Source organism: Halichondria panicea, chromosome 2, assembly GCF_963675165.1.
Source record: "Halichondria panicea chromosome 2, odHalPani1.1, whole genome shotgun sequence".
Lineage (NCBI taxonomy): Eukaryota > Metazoa > Porifera > Demospongiae > Suberitida > Halichondriidae > Halichondria > Halichondria panicea.
Window position 1 is genome coordinate 3,334,866 of NC_087378.1, and position 11,572 is coordinate 3,346,437.

An 11,572-nucleotide genomic window follows, 5' to 3' on the forward strand; every position below is an offset into this window, starting at 1 on the left:
TTTTTATCATTATTGGAATCGATTGGAATGGCTCTTAGCTGAAGCTTCTGGATCATGACGGATACACGGCTCCATGGCCGAGACGAAAGGGGGCGTGGTCAAAAGTCACATGGTGACACGCCCACTTCCTGTACCCATCTTTCGCGCCGATTCTCTGAAGCTTATTCTGAAGACTGAACAACAAGGGAAGAGGTATAAAGCTTTGTCAAGTTTATGAAGGTCAGATATTTTTGTGTGGGCCCTATGTAGATGGGCGTGGCCCGCCTCCAAGGCCGAGGCGGGCCACGCCCATCTAGGCCCTATGGCTATGCTATCAAGTCTTGTTCATGTTTGGCAAGATCTACCGGTATGTAGGTAGACTATAGTTTCATCATTAATATGGTGGATCAAGTGAAGAGTGTGAGCTAGAGAACTTGGTGCTGCCATCATCAGCTCGTCGACAATGACACTAACCTGTTTAATACGAGAAATTTAATATGTATAGATCTACACGTATTTAAAATGTCTACTTCTCTGTACAGGAGCAATGGCTAATATCCAGCTATCCCAACAGTGCTCCTCTTGGCTATACTAACGGACGAGACTGGACAGTTTGAGGTAAGGGTTTAACCGTCTTTGGTTTCTTTTAATATTGTCCTATACTCACAGGACTGGAGTATGACCTGCTCATTCGAGTGTTGCTGGGTAGCTCAGAGACATCAAGAGAATCTACGTTTTCTCAAGCAAAATTTAACTGAGTTACGAGTTGGGGCCTAGAATCAGAGAAGTCCAGCAGCCTGCTAAATCTTTTTGAAACGTAATTTGAAGGCATTCAATCATCCTGAAGTTGCCCTGGGTCACTGTAATTGTGCTGCAGCACAACTGGCAACTCCCCAGGCCTTTGTGAAGCAGCTCCCTATGTGCATCTTTTGTGTACTCACTCTGTGCATTTTCTGTGTACAAATTTCGATTATTGATTTATTAAATATTTTTGCCAACCACAAATATACAATGAAAATTTGACGCATGCGCAGACAACTAGTACCAGGCCCAGTTGTTCTCCTAACCGTTATAAAAGCGAAAACTCGGCCTGGGATCGAGGCTACTGTATATGCAGCTAATTATGATGTCATAATGAGGGTGTAGCTTCCTGTCTTAAACGAGCATGCTGACTATAAAAGGGCGTGCCGTGGGCAGCTCTGACCGGAAGCAACCAAAAAATGACAAAATGGCAACAATGAATATTCTTGAGTCTTGAAAAAGACGCCCTTGACAGTTTATAATGCACATTCTTTACATTTTTACATTCTTCTTTTGATACGCCTTCTTCCGCTCTCTCACGAGATAGTAGACACAAACTAAAAACAAAAAATGGCTGTCAAAAGTTTATTTCAAGACTGAAGTTTGTTCTCAACCTCAAAGGGTTCCACAGGAGCTAAAGTTCGAGACTGAAGATACCAAGCAAGTCTTTGTAGGTATAATTGACAGTGCTAAGCGTTATCTTGCTGCCAGAGATGCATTGGCCCAACATAAGGATCTGACAAACTGATGCTGTTGTTGAAGATGTGGACATAAATAACTCAAGTAAGTAGTCCATAGGTCTATAGTAAAAGTACTAGTCTAGTATAAAGTAATGTGACTTCATCAACCTGCGAACGCTTTTTCGCTTCTTAGCTTGTTGTTCATTTTTCATGGATAAAGTAACGAAGAGGAGAGTTGAAAGTCTGTAGGGAAAGACCTTTGTATAATATCTATTTGCAGTTTGTTCGTTCATATATACAGTCATGCCTCAGTTGGGCATGCGCAAGGTATACGGTAGTGTGTCTGTGTGTGTGTAGATCGACTGTTACAGCTGCTCGATGATAAATGAAGCTCGAAGAGTTTCTGTATAATTATTGTAGGCTGCTAATCATAATTATTTCTTGAATTGCAATTAGTTGGGTTTGCAAAATAATACTTACGGTTATGTTTGCTTACTTTGAAAGCTAGTACAACTTGTGTGTAGCAAAATAGGGGAATAACGAGAAATAAAAAGAATTAAGCATTATCCACCAGGGCCGATGAATCCATCTAAAATGTTATAAATTATATGTACAGTGTATTCATTAATAATGGTACTGCATGTAGCTTCATTGCCTACACTGAGGCATTATCACCCTTTCAGTAACATTCATTTTTTTCTCAGGTCGCGTTGAAGGACGCTTTGAAGGACTGCGACTGCCTTTGCTTGTTGACAGTCTCCCTGGATACATCATCAACCTATGTATAAAATGTAAGTATTACTTCTGTATCAAGCATATATCCCTAGCTCTTTGCTGGGGGGAGGAGAGCCTCACTATCTGGTGGCATGCACTCCACTTGCCCTATTAAAATGGTAGTAAAGAATTTGTTTGATATAGATGTACTGATATTCATATAAATCCTTTTCAGAATCAAACTTTCGGTGAATTTCCACAATGGCACAGTTTCAATGCCGTCTATTATGCAAGAAAGCAAGCTTCCTAACTCTTCCACAACGTGCCCTGGAGTATGCTCACTGTAGCTGACTTGGAGCTGAAAAGATTCCTTTATTGTGCATTGCCTTTTGCTGTATATACATAAAGTATTTGTCAGCCATTTATTTTATTTTTTTGTTTTTTGTTTCTGCTTCTGGTAAAAAAGAAAAACTACCAAGAATGTATTTCCCTTCCCTTTGTGTATATTTTTTAGTGTTCACAGTGTGTAGTGAGTGGGTTCTGAGCGATTTTGCGCAAGAGAAAAAAACAGCTCTTGAATGAAAATTTAGGGGTCAAAGGTCGCGCCCACGGCAGCTCTTTTTATACTCAAAACTCGCTCCGAGTTCCGGAAGTTGCTAATCCGGTAATTAAAGCCAACATGCTCGTTTAAATTTCCAGCGCAGGCAGCGCCACTTGGGTAGTGCTTCGCCGCACCACCACCCAAGTGGCCCCTCCAACCTTTTAACTGTTCCTACTACTGCAGCGGCAACAGCAAATAAACCACAGTTGTTGCTGCCACTGCATGTTCTGCTGCTGAATAGAGGCCACAGACAGTACAACCCATTGTGTGCTTGTATATACATTTGGGCGATTTGCAGCTCAGCACTTGGCTCCAGTTCTTTCCCATATTAACCTTGCAACCTTGCTCTTCACATTCACATGCATATGTCTAGTATACATTCCAGCTGTCACTTGCTGTCTAGTCAGAGGGAAAAATTATCACAAGACCACGCATCACTCTAGGCACCGTCGAGAACTGTGATACAGGTCTTGTGGTACCACTCTTCGCATTTTGCACATTCTATCAGCTACACTCCCTGCTTTTTTGGTCTTGAGTGGAAGAGCTTCTGCCCATTTGGAGTGGTAGTCAGTGCATGTAATGATGTACTTATTCCCACAGGGTGTCTCTTTTAGTGGGCCAATTAAATCATTACTAATTCTGTGCCAGACACTGCTGACAGGCACACAGTTTTTTTAAGAGTGAGATTAGCTCGTTGGCAGCTATCACAAGTCTTGACATAGTTGTCTTGACATCATTGATCATTTAATTCCAGTAGTAGTCTAGATCTACCTGTATAATATTCATTATGAGCTTTTTCATACAACTGAGAGTGTAATCACAACCTTAATTAAATAATGCATGAGCTTAAATTATCTTCTCCCTGGTTTTACTTTTCCCAAAATGCCCAGCTAGCTTGTCTGAATGACAAGCAGTTATGATCCTCTTCTGTGTACTACCCTCATCTCTGATCCACTACCTCTCTCTGCCACCATGAGTACGTGTAGTAAAAAAGGCCATAATGAATTCTGAACTTCTGCTTATGCTTCTCTTGGCCCCTTCACGTCTTGCATTATGCTACTGTTCTATATATCTATGGTTTATTCCAGACAATAATACGCGACACCAGACAGGAAATGCGACGTGATCCCTGTCCGGCACGGACCGTTTCTGCGCGCGAAATTAGTCCCCCGGACCGGACTTTATTTCCTGTGACACCGGAACAAACAAGCATGCGCGTAGGGAGTCATTCGCACCTTAGACAGGAATGACCGGTGTCATAAAATTTTAGGCCCCCATGAGATTGGGCCCCCCCGGGCCTAGAATTTTAACATTTTAGGCCCCCCATTAACAGCGCAACAGCGGTAACATTATGTGACAGTGCATTCTCAAAATACACCAATACAGTCTTCTATGAGACTATGGTCTTCACAGTCTATGCATGCAGTGCCAGTTACTGAATTCAGCTCTCCTCACACACACACATTTCATGCATGTACAGTAGTACCACTGGTCTCACAGCCATCACACTGCACCATGTCATATGCAGCACGAAGCACATAGGTGCCAACTGTCCCGAATTGGTCAGGACTGTCCAAGATTACCCTTGTCCCGAAAGGAAACTGCTATTCACCTCAGATATCCCGGATTTTAAGGTTGCTGCTTCTGAGCTGGGTTACTAAGCTCCAAAAGGCTTATCAAGCCTGACACTACTGCATGTTATAATCTTCAAACAATGAACAAAAACAGCTTTACACAAGAAACTTAGTTTATATAGCAAGGGCATATGAGAGAAGCGCCCTTGTAATAAGTGGGCGGGCTCACTTGTTTGCATGTACATGTACTGTGATTCCACTATAGATACAACAGTTTCTCTCTTGACTTCTATATCTATGATTCCACATTACTTGAGAGCTGAGCCAGTGATGCTATTGGAGCATCCCCACAACAATTTACATCTTCTATGTAGGAAAACATGGAGGAAGATATGTATTGTTGTCTTTGCACTGAAAATTGTGTGCTTTATACTTTATAATTATTGTGAATTCACAAAATTTTGCCTCCTTTGGCGACCAGCCGCTTGGGGATAACGCCGCCATGTTTTGTCTTGAAATTTGGCTGAGAAAGTAAGCACAAAAAAAGTTGCAAATATGGCGATAGCTATGCACAACATCGATTGTCTTACAGGCAGATCCAACATTGCAGAGCTGCATCAAAGCATTTAACTCTTATAGGTATGAGTAACTCGAGGCTAGAGTAACTTGAAAGGTAAATCTTCCTTCACTTTGAATTCCATGACAGAATAATAATGCAAACAATTTTGCTACTTTGATACAGAGTCTTTGCATGCATGCAGTCTCTTTGATGCTTTGTAACTAATAGAGCTAACCTTACCATAATTCTTTGACTTCATTCTATCATAGATAAAGATTTCTGTTCGTTTATCTATGGTTCTATCGTGCAGAAAAGAGGGGGGCCTAATCTCACAGTGGGAGGCCTAGAATTTTAACAGATTGGACCCCCTGGGGGGCCTAAAATGTTAACATTCTAGGCCCGGGGGCCCAACATTTTAAAATTCTAGGCCCGGGGGGCCTAAACATGGGGGGCCCAAAATTTTATGACACCGGTGTCATAGGAATGAATGACTCCCCTAAATAATGACTCCCGGTCACTCCTACCTAGGCACCAGTGACTCCCGGTCACTCACGCCTAGGAATAAATGACTCCCCCGGTCACTGACTCCTAGTCACGAATGACTCCCCCCTGGAAAAAATGACTCCCCCGAAATTTATATATGAACACTGATCCATAGAGCTAAAGAGACTTCAGGGGCTATACTAAGTACATGCATCCTCAAAACCTGTCACAGTGTGACTATACAATCAAGCTCAAGACTGTTATCAGGACTGCATGCATGCTATCTGTGAGAGACCTGTTTAATACATAGTATGACTATAATTACAGCTGTTCCTTATATACTGTAAACTGGTTCAGTTTAGCTATTAGTACCTATAGTACTTATACTACATTGTACACTCTGTTCACATTTTCACACGTCTCACGGTCACTGTAAAGCAAAACTTATAATACAACAACATCCATCAAAATAACAAATAGATCTACAGTGCATGAAAAACAAACAAAACAACAGTGCAAATTAACAGTGTATAAACAAAAACAGCTAGTGGAAGATAACGAAATGCTAAAAAAATTCTATCTAGATCTACAAGTAGGACAAAACCAATCTCCAAGTGGAGATACTTTAATACGAACACATTTATAATGATACCACACAGTACATGTGTCGCACTGGACCATTTCATCATAACAGTCAGGGCGGAGACAAGGGCAGTATATCGTAATTACTATGCTGGAAAATCTTTCTGGTCTCTTGCGGCTACTAACATCTTTTGACTTTGGAAATCTTCTGAGTTTCTCATTTTCAAAGCAACGCACAAGATGTGGCCTCATTTTGTCTTCATTTAGGGTGATGGTATCCAGATTGTCTCCTTGCAATGCGTGGTATGCAGCGGCAATTGCAAACAAACCACAGTTGTTACTGCCACTGCTCTGCTGTTGAATGGAGGCCACAGATAGTAACAGCCCATTGTGCGCTATTAAAGGCTTATACATCTGTGCGATTTGCAGCTCAGCACTTGGCTCCAGGTCTTTCCCATATTGGAAGCAGCTATCAAAGAGGAAAAGTTCCCCCTTGATGAGTGCTGTCGCAATCCAGTGATGCCTCTCTGTTACAAAGAATATCTGCACGGCTGTATAGGATATATATGATATAATTATTATACGGTACGGCCAAGGATGAGGATGAGGTATAATTATACCAATACTATAATAATACTACTATTAATTTAAGTAGAAATTATACCTGTGGCTTCACTACTAGTGACTGCAGGAAAGGACATCTTCTGAACCAGAAGAGTAGAATAACAGCCTTCAATATTTGGAAATTGCATTCGCATCAGTTTGTGCGCAGCATACATATGACGGTCAGAAAGCATCCCGCTCTCAGCAAGAACTACATCCTTGTCTCCCGTCCTCAGGTCCAAATCCTTCACCCAGTAACTTGAATTCTGTCGAATGTGCACACAATAATTATAATGAACGGTTTATAGTGTGCATGCACATAATTATTAATAATAATTGTAATTAACGATAGCTCCTGTTAACAAGTATATAACTATATACCTTTCTTGTTACAGATTGAGTAGTCCTTTGCTTCTTCAAAGGTGGCTCCATAGAGGATGCAGTCTTAACCTGAGAGAAGGGGGCGTCTCGCTTGCGAGAGGAGTGAGCATCTGGCTTGTGAGAGGAGGGGACGTCTGGCTTGTGAGAGGAGGGAGCGGCTGGCTTGTGAGAGGAGGGGACGTCTGGCTTGTGAGAGGAGGGAGCGGCTGGCTTGTGAGAGGAGGGGACGTCTGGCTTGTGAGAGGAGGGGACGTCTGGCTTGTGAGAGGAGGGAGCGGCTGGCTTGTGAGAGGAGGGGACGTCTGGCTTGTGAGAGGAGGGAGCGGCTGGCTTGTGAGAGGAGGGGACGTCTGGCTTGTGAGAGGAGGGAGCGGCTGGCTTGTGAGAGGAGGGGGCGTCTGGCTTGTGAGAAGAGGGAAAATCACAATTTTTTTCCCACAGCTTCTAAAAATGGAGTGTATAATTATAAAGAAACATGAAACATTAAATTAATATCGTAAAGAGAAATGTAATGTAATTATAATTAGCTTCAAAATCTAGAGACACATGCATTATACCTTGCTTGGGTCTTTCATAGGAGTACTCGTCAAAGAAGGGTTAAACTGATCGAGAGATTCATCGTGATGGTTGTCTGATAATTCGGAAGGATCCGAGAGAGAACTATGTTGATCAAAGATAGGTTTTTCGGAGTCTGAGCCATGGTAATGCTTTAACCGCTGTTGGTTAACAGCCTTTTTTAAGGTCTTTCCAGTCTTAGGGTTGGCAATCTTAAAGACTCCCTTGTCCAAGCACTCCACCACCGTGTATGGGCCTAACCACCGAGGCTTCAGCTTGTCTCCCTTCTTACATTCCCTGGCTGAATTCCTCAGCCAGACCAAAGTCCCAGTCTTAAACACCTATATAATTAGAAAAATGACATGGCTATGACATTAAACGAGTAATGAAAATAGCCATGCTACGCTCATACAATGATATAGCCTGCTCACCCTCTTGTCTGCATGCTTCCGATCATAGTACATCTTGTCCTTTTCTTGGGCATTGTCAATGTTCTTCTTGGCTTTGCTGTGGATATCATCCTTTAACTTTGTAACAGCTCGAGCATGGGTCATAATGGCACTAATGTCCCAGCTCTGCTCAAGTTCACCCTCGCTGCCTAACTCCAGTTGAATAGGGAGTACAGGTTTCCTGCATGTGGAATGTTATAACAATAATGCATGCATGCATGCCAGATTATCATGTAATTATTATAATAATTATAATTATGAACAACTCACCGACAGAACATCAACTCGAAAGGTGAATACTTCGTTGCCTTTTGCTTACTCGTCCTATAAGCAAAGAGAATAGCGGGCAAGTGGTAGTCCCAGTCGGTCTGTGAGTCATTCACATATTTGAGTAGTGCTGTTTGAAGTGTTTGATTGAAACGTTCAGTTAGCCCGTTGGTTTGTGGGTGGTAAGCTGAAGTGACCCTGTGCTCTGTTCCAGTGAATCGAAAAAGCTCTGTGTTGACCTGATTAACAAACTCACGGCCTTGGTCCGATATCAGCACCTCACAAAACCCAAACCTGCGTGCATGTATAACCATAATCATTAAATACGTGTTATTATAATTATGTGTAGAGATGCATGTGATTACAATTTCACACACATGCATAGCTTACCGACAAAACAAGTTGTACAGGAACATTGCCACTCCAAATGCAGTTTTGTCAGGGAGTGGGGCTGCTTCAGCCCATTTGCTAAAATAATCGACCAATGTTACCACATATTTGCTGCCATTGGGTGTAATCGGCAAAGGTCCTATCAAGTCTATGCCAACCTATAAAGTGAATTACATAATTATAATTAATATATGATTGTGCTCAAAACAAATAATTATTATGCAATGCCATAAAAATTATAGTGTACATATACCTGATGCCAGACTTTGGGTTGTACAGATATCGGATGGAGTTTGGCATTTGTCTTTACAAATGCTGGGTTCATTCTCTGGCACTGGCTGCAGTTCTTTACATACTCTCGAATCTCCTCCACCATCGACTTCCAGTAGAATCTAGAACATATCTTGTCTATAGTTCTATCTCTTCCAAAGTGGCCACCAGCTGTTCCTGCATGCATGCGTATAATAGATTACAAGCATACATAATTACATACATGCTCTATTACCTACTATTATCATTTTACCAAAGCCATAATAATTATTATACCTGCATGGCAATCTTCGAGGATTCTTGATTTCTCCTCATTGCTGCGCACACATATCCTCCAGTCAGCTGCATCAGCAGCTTTGGTGTGCTTCTTGTAATATAGGCTACCATTTTCAAACTTAAAGTTCTGCCTGCATTTTCTTCTAAAGTTTGCCTTCTCTGTTTTGCTGTTAATAGTAGGAGGGTATTCTCCTTTTCGTAAATAGTTTTCAATCTCTTGTAAATTCTCCATTTCTTGCTGCCTTCTTCAAATGACATGACTGTGAACGATCACTGGTTTTATACCATAGATCTAGCTGTCACTTGCTGTCAACTACAGGATAGAACAATTAACCTTGCAACTCTGCTCTTCACACATTTATAGGTCTACATTCCAGCTGTCACTTGCTGTCTACTACAGGATGAACACTTGCTTCATTGCTACCTTGCATGCTACTACTAACCTTGCTCTTCATCCTGCATGGCTCTTCATTCTCTACTATATGTCTATGAGGAGTGCATGAATGTACTCTTGCTACTATATACTTACATTGATGGCAACATTGGCGGAACAAACATGCGCATAGGGGAGTCATTTATTCCTGGGGGAGTCACCCACACCTTAGGCAGGAATGACCGGGGAGTCACTCCCACCGGGGAGTCATTCATTCCTCTGACAGCTGACAACGGTACCGTGTCATAGGAATGAATGACTCCCCTAAATAATGACTCCCGGTCACTCCTACCTAGTCACCAGTGACTCCCGGTCACTCACGCCTAGGAATAAATGACTCCCCCGGTCACTGACTCCTAGTCACGAATGACTCCCCCCTGGAAAAAATGACTCCCCCACAAATTGAGATTTCAGCGGATCGAGGGCTGCTAAGTAATCCTCAAAAGGCTGCTAAGTAATCCTCAAAAGACTGCTGCCCATGCAGTGACTATACTAGTCTAGTATATACAATCAAGTTCATCACTGTTATCTATGAGAGGCCTGTTACAAGTGTTTGTCTATAGCTGTTCCTTTAAAAAAACTACCGTTACTTAATTCACTTAGTCAGCAATATAATTTTGAAACAACAACATCCATCACAATAATTATTACAGTGAAAAACAAAAACAGCAGTGGAAGATAACGAAAGCCTAAAAATTCTACAACTAGCTATATATATTCTCCAACTGAGTGGAGATACTATAATGATACCACGAGTTGCACGTATCACACTGTATCATTTCATTGTAGGAGTCATGGTGGAGACAAGGGCAGTATAATTAACAATGCTGGAAAATCTCAGGTCTCTTGCGACTATTCAGTTCTTTTGACTTCGAAAATCTTCTTCAGTTTTTCTCATTTCAAAACAACGTACAAGGTGGTGTCTCATTTTCATTTAGGATGATGTGATCCAAATTGTCTCCTTGCAATTCGTGGTATATATGCAGCGCAGTGGAGTAGGAACAGGGGGGGCCAGGGGGCCAGTGGCCCCTCAACATTGAATATCAGCCCACCCTTCCTGAGTTGGATAGGTGTTTTAACCAATCAATTGACAAAGATAAAGCATGAATTTGTAAGCAGAAATGAAGAACCGCTTTTTTTTACGCTGAATGATAATACTCTTGTTTTACAGTAACATGTTTTAGCGATTCTGCTGTATATTATTATAGACTTTAGTTCTTGTTCAGAAGTAATAAGCTTGTAGCTAGGCCGCAGCTAATTATGATGTCATAATGAGGGTGTAGCTTCCTGTCTTAAAATTTCCAGCGCAGGGAGCACCACCCAAGTGGGCCCCTCCAACCTTTTAACTGTTCCTACTCCACTGCAGCGGCAATAGCAAATAAACCATAGTTGTTGCTGCCACTGCATGTTCTGCTATGTTCTATCGAGATCCCCCACAGCATGTTCTGCTACTGAATAGAGGCCACAGACAGTAACAACCCATTGTGTACTTGTACATTTGGGCGATTTGCAGCTCAGCACTTGGCTCCAGTTCTTTCCCATATTAACCTTGCAACCTTGCTCTTCATTCACATGCATAGATCTACATTCCAGCTGTCACTTGCTGTCTACTACTTCTACTACCTTGCTCTTTATCCTGGCTCTTCATGTCACATTGGCCGGAACAAACAAGCATGCGCGTAGGGAGTCATTCACTCCTGGGGGAGTCCCCCACACCTTAGGCAGGAATGACCGGGGGGGGGGTCACTCCCACCGGGGAGTCATTCATTCCTCTGACACCGACTGGCCAGCGTAGAGACTGCATCTGCATCAGTACTTCTTTTTGGTATTACTGGACTCAGGGGCGTAGCTACCATTGTTTCCTGGTTGCCCAGAAACCCCCCCAGGAGCTGCTGAGAAAATTGGGCAGGGCTCTCCTATAATTGAAATCAAGCAGCCCTGCCCATCTTTTCATGCACGTGGCTGCAAATCAATC

The 11,572-nt window shown here is 42.3% G+C and overlaps 1 protein-coding gene and 2 long non-coding RNA genes across 6 annotated transcripts; 2 read left to right on the forward strand and 1 right to left on the reverse strand.

Moving 5' to 3' along the window:
- The first annotated feature begins 218 nt into the window (after positions 1-218).
- On the forward strand, positions 219-984 carry LOC135331758 (uncharacterized). The gene is made up of 3 exons (XR_010393055.1): positions 219-238; positions 297-597; positions 649-984. It is a non-coding gene; the product is annotated as an uncharacterized LOC135331758 (long non-coding RNA).
- Positions 985-1,310: 326 nt separating this feature from the next.
- LOC135331761 (uncharacterized) lies at positions 1,311-2,699 on the forward strand. The gene is made up of 3 exons (XR_010393056.1): positions 1,311-1,563; positions 2,165-2,251; positions 2,410-2,699. It is a non-coding gene; the product is annotated as an uncharacterized LOC135331761 (long non-coding RNA).
- A 3,101-nt stretch (positions 2,700-5,800) lies between these two features.
- On the reverse strand, positions 5,801-9,823 carry LOC135331877 (uncharacterized). Of its 4 annotated transcripts, XM_064527152.1 has the most exons (10): positions 9,608-9,823; positions 9,165-9,477; positions 8,872-9,065; positions 8,619-8,776; positions 8,232-8,522; positions 7,944-8,142; positions 7,515-7,853; positions 6,958-7,401; positions 6,638-6,842; positions 5,801-6,524 (listed from the first exon to the last, which is right to left on the reverse strand). In XM_064527152.1, the coding sequence occupies exons 2-10, from the start codon at positions 9,394-9,396 to the stop codon at positions 5,968-5,970; spliced, it is 2,619 nt and encodes an 872-aa protein (XP_064383222.1). In that variant the 5' UTR covers positions 9,397-9,477; positions 9,608-9,823; the 3' UTR covers positions 5,801-5,967. The 4 variants fall into 4 exon arrangements, with proteins under 4 accessions (XP_064383222.1, XP_064383224.1, XP_064383223.1 ...); XM_064527154.1 differs by having other exon boundaries at positions 8,872-9,059; positions 9,165-9,823; XM_064527153.1 differs by having other exon boundaries at positions 6,958-7,398; positions 9,165-9,823.
- Between the last annotated feature and the right edge of the window lie 1,749 nt (positions 9,824-11,572).

Excerpts from the sequence above, each read along its gene's own strand:
- LOC135331877 (XM_064527152.1), bottom strand. The coding sequence starts at position 9,396 with ATGGAGAATTTACAAGAGATTGAAAACTATTTACGAAAAGGAGAATAC. Across the intron at positions 9,066-9,164 it reads CCTCGAAGATTGCCATGCAG|GAACAGCTGGTGGCCACTTT; the intron begins GTATAATAATTA and ends GCATGCATGCAG. Across the intron at positions 8,523-8,618 it reads CTGTACAACTTGTTTTGTCG|GTTTGGGTTTTGTGAGGTGC; the intron begins GTAAGCTATGCA and ends ACATGCACGCAG.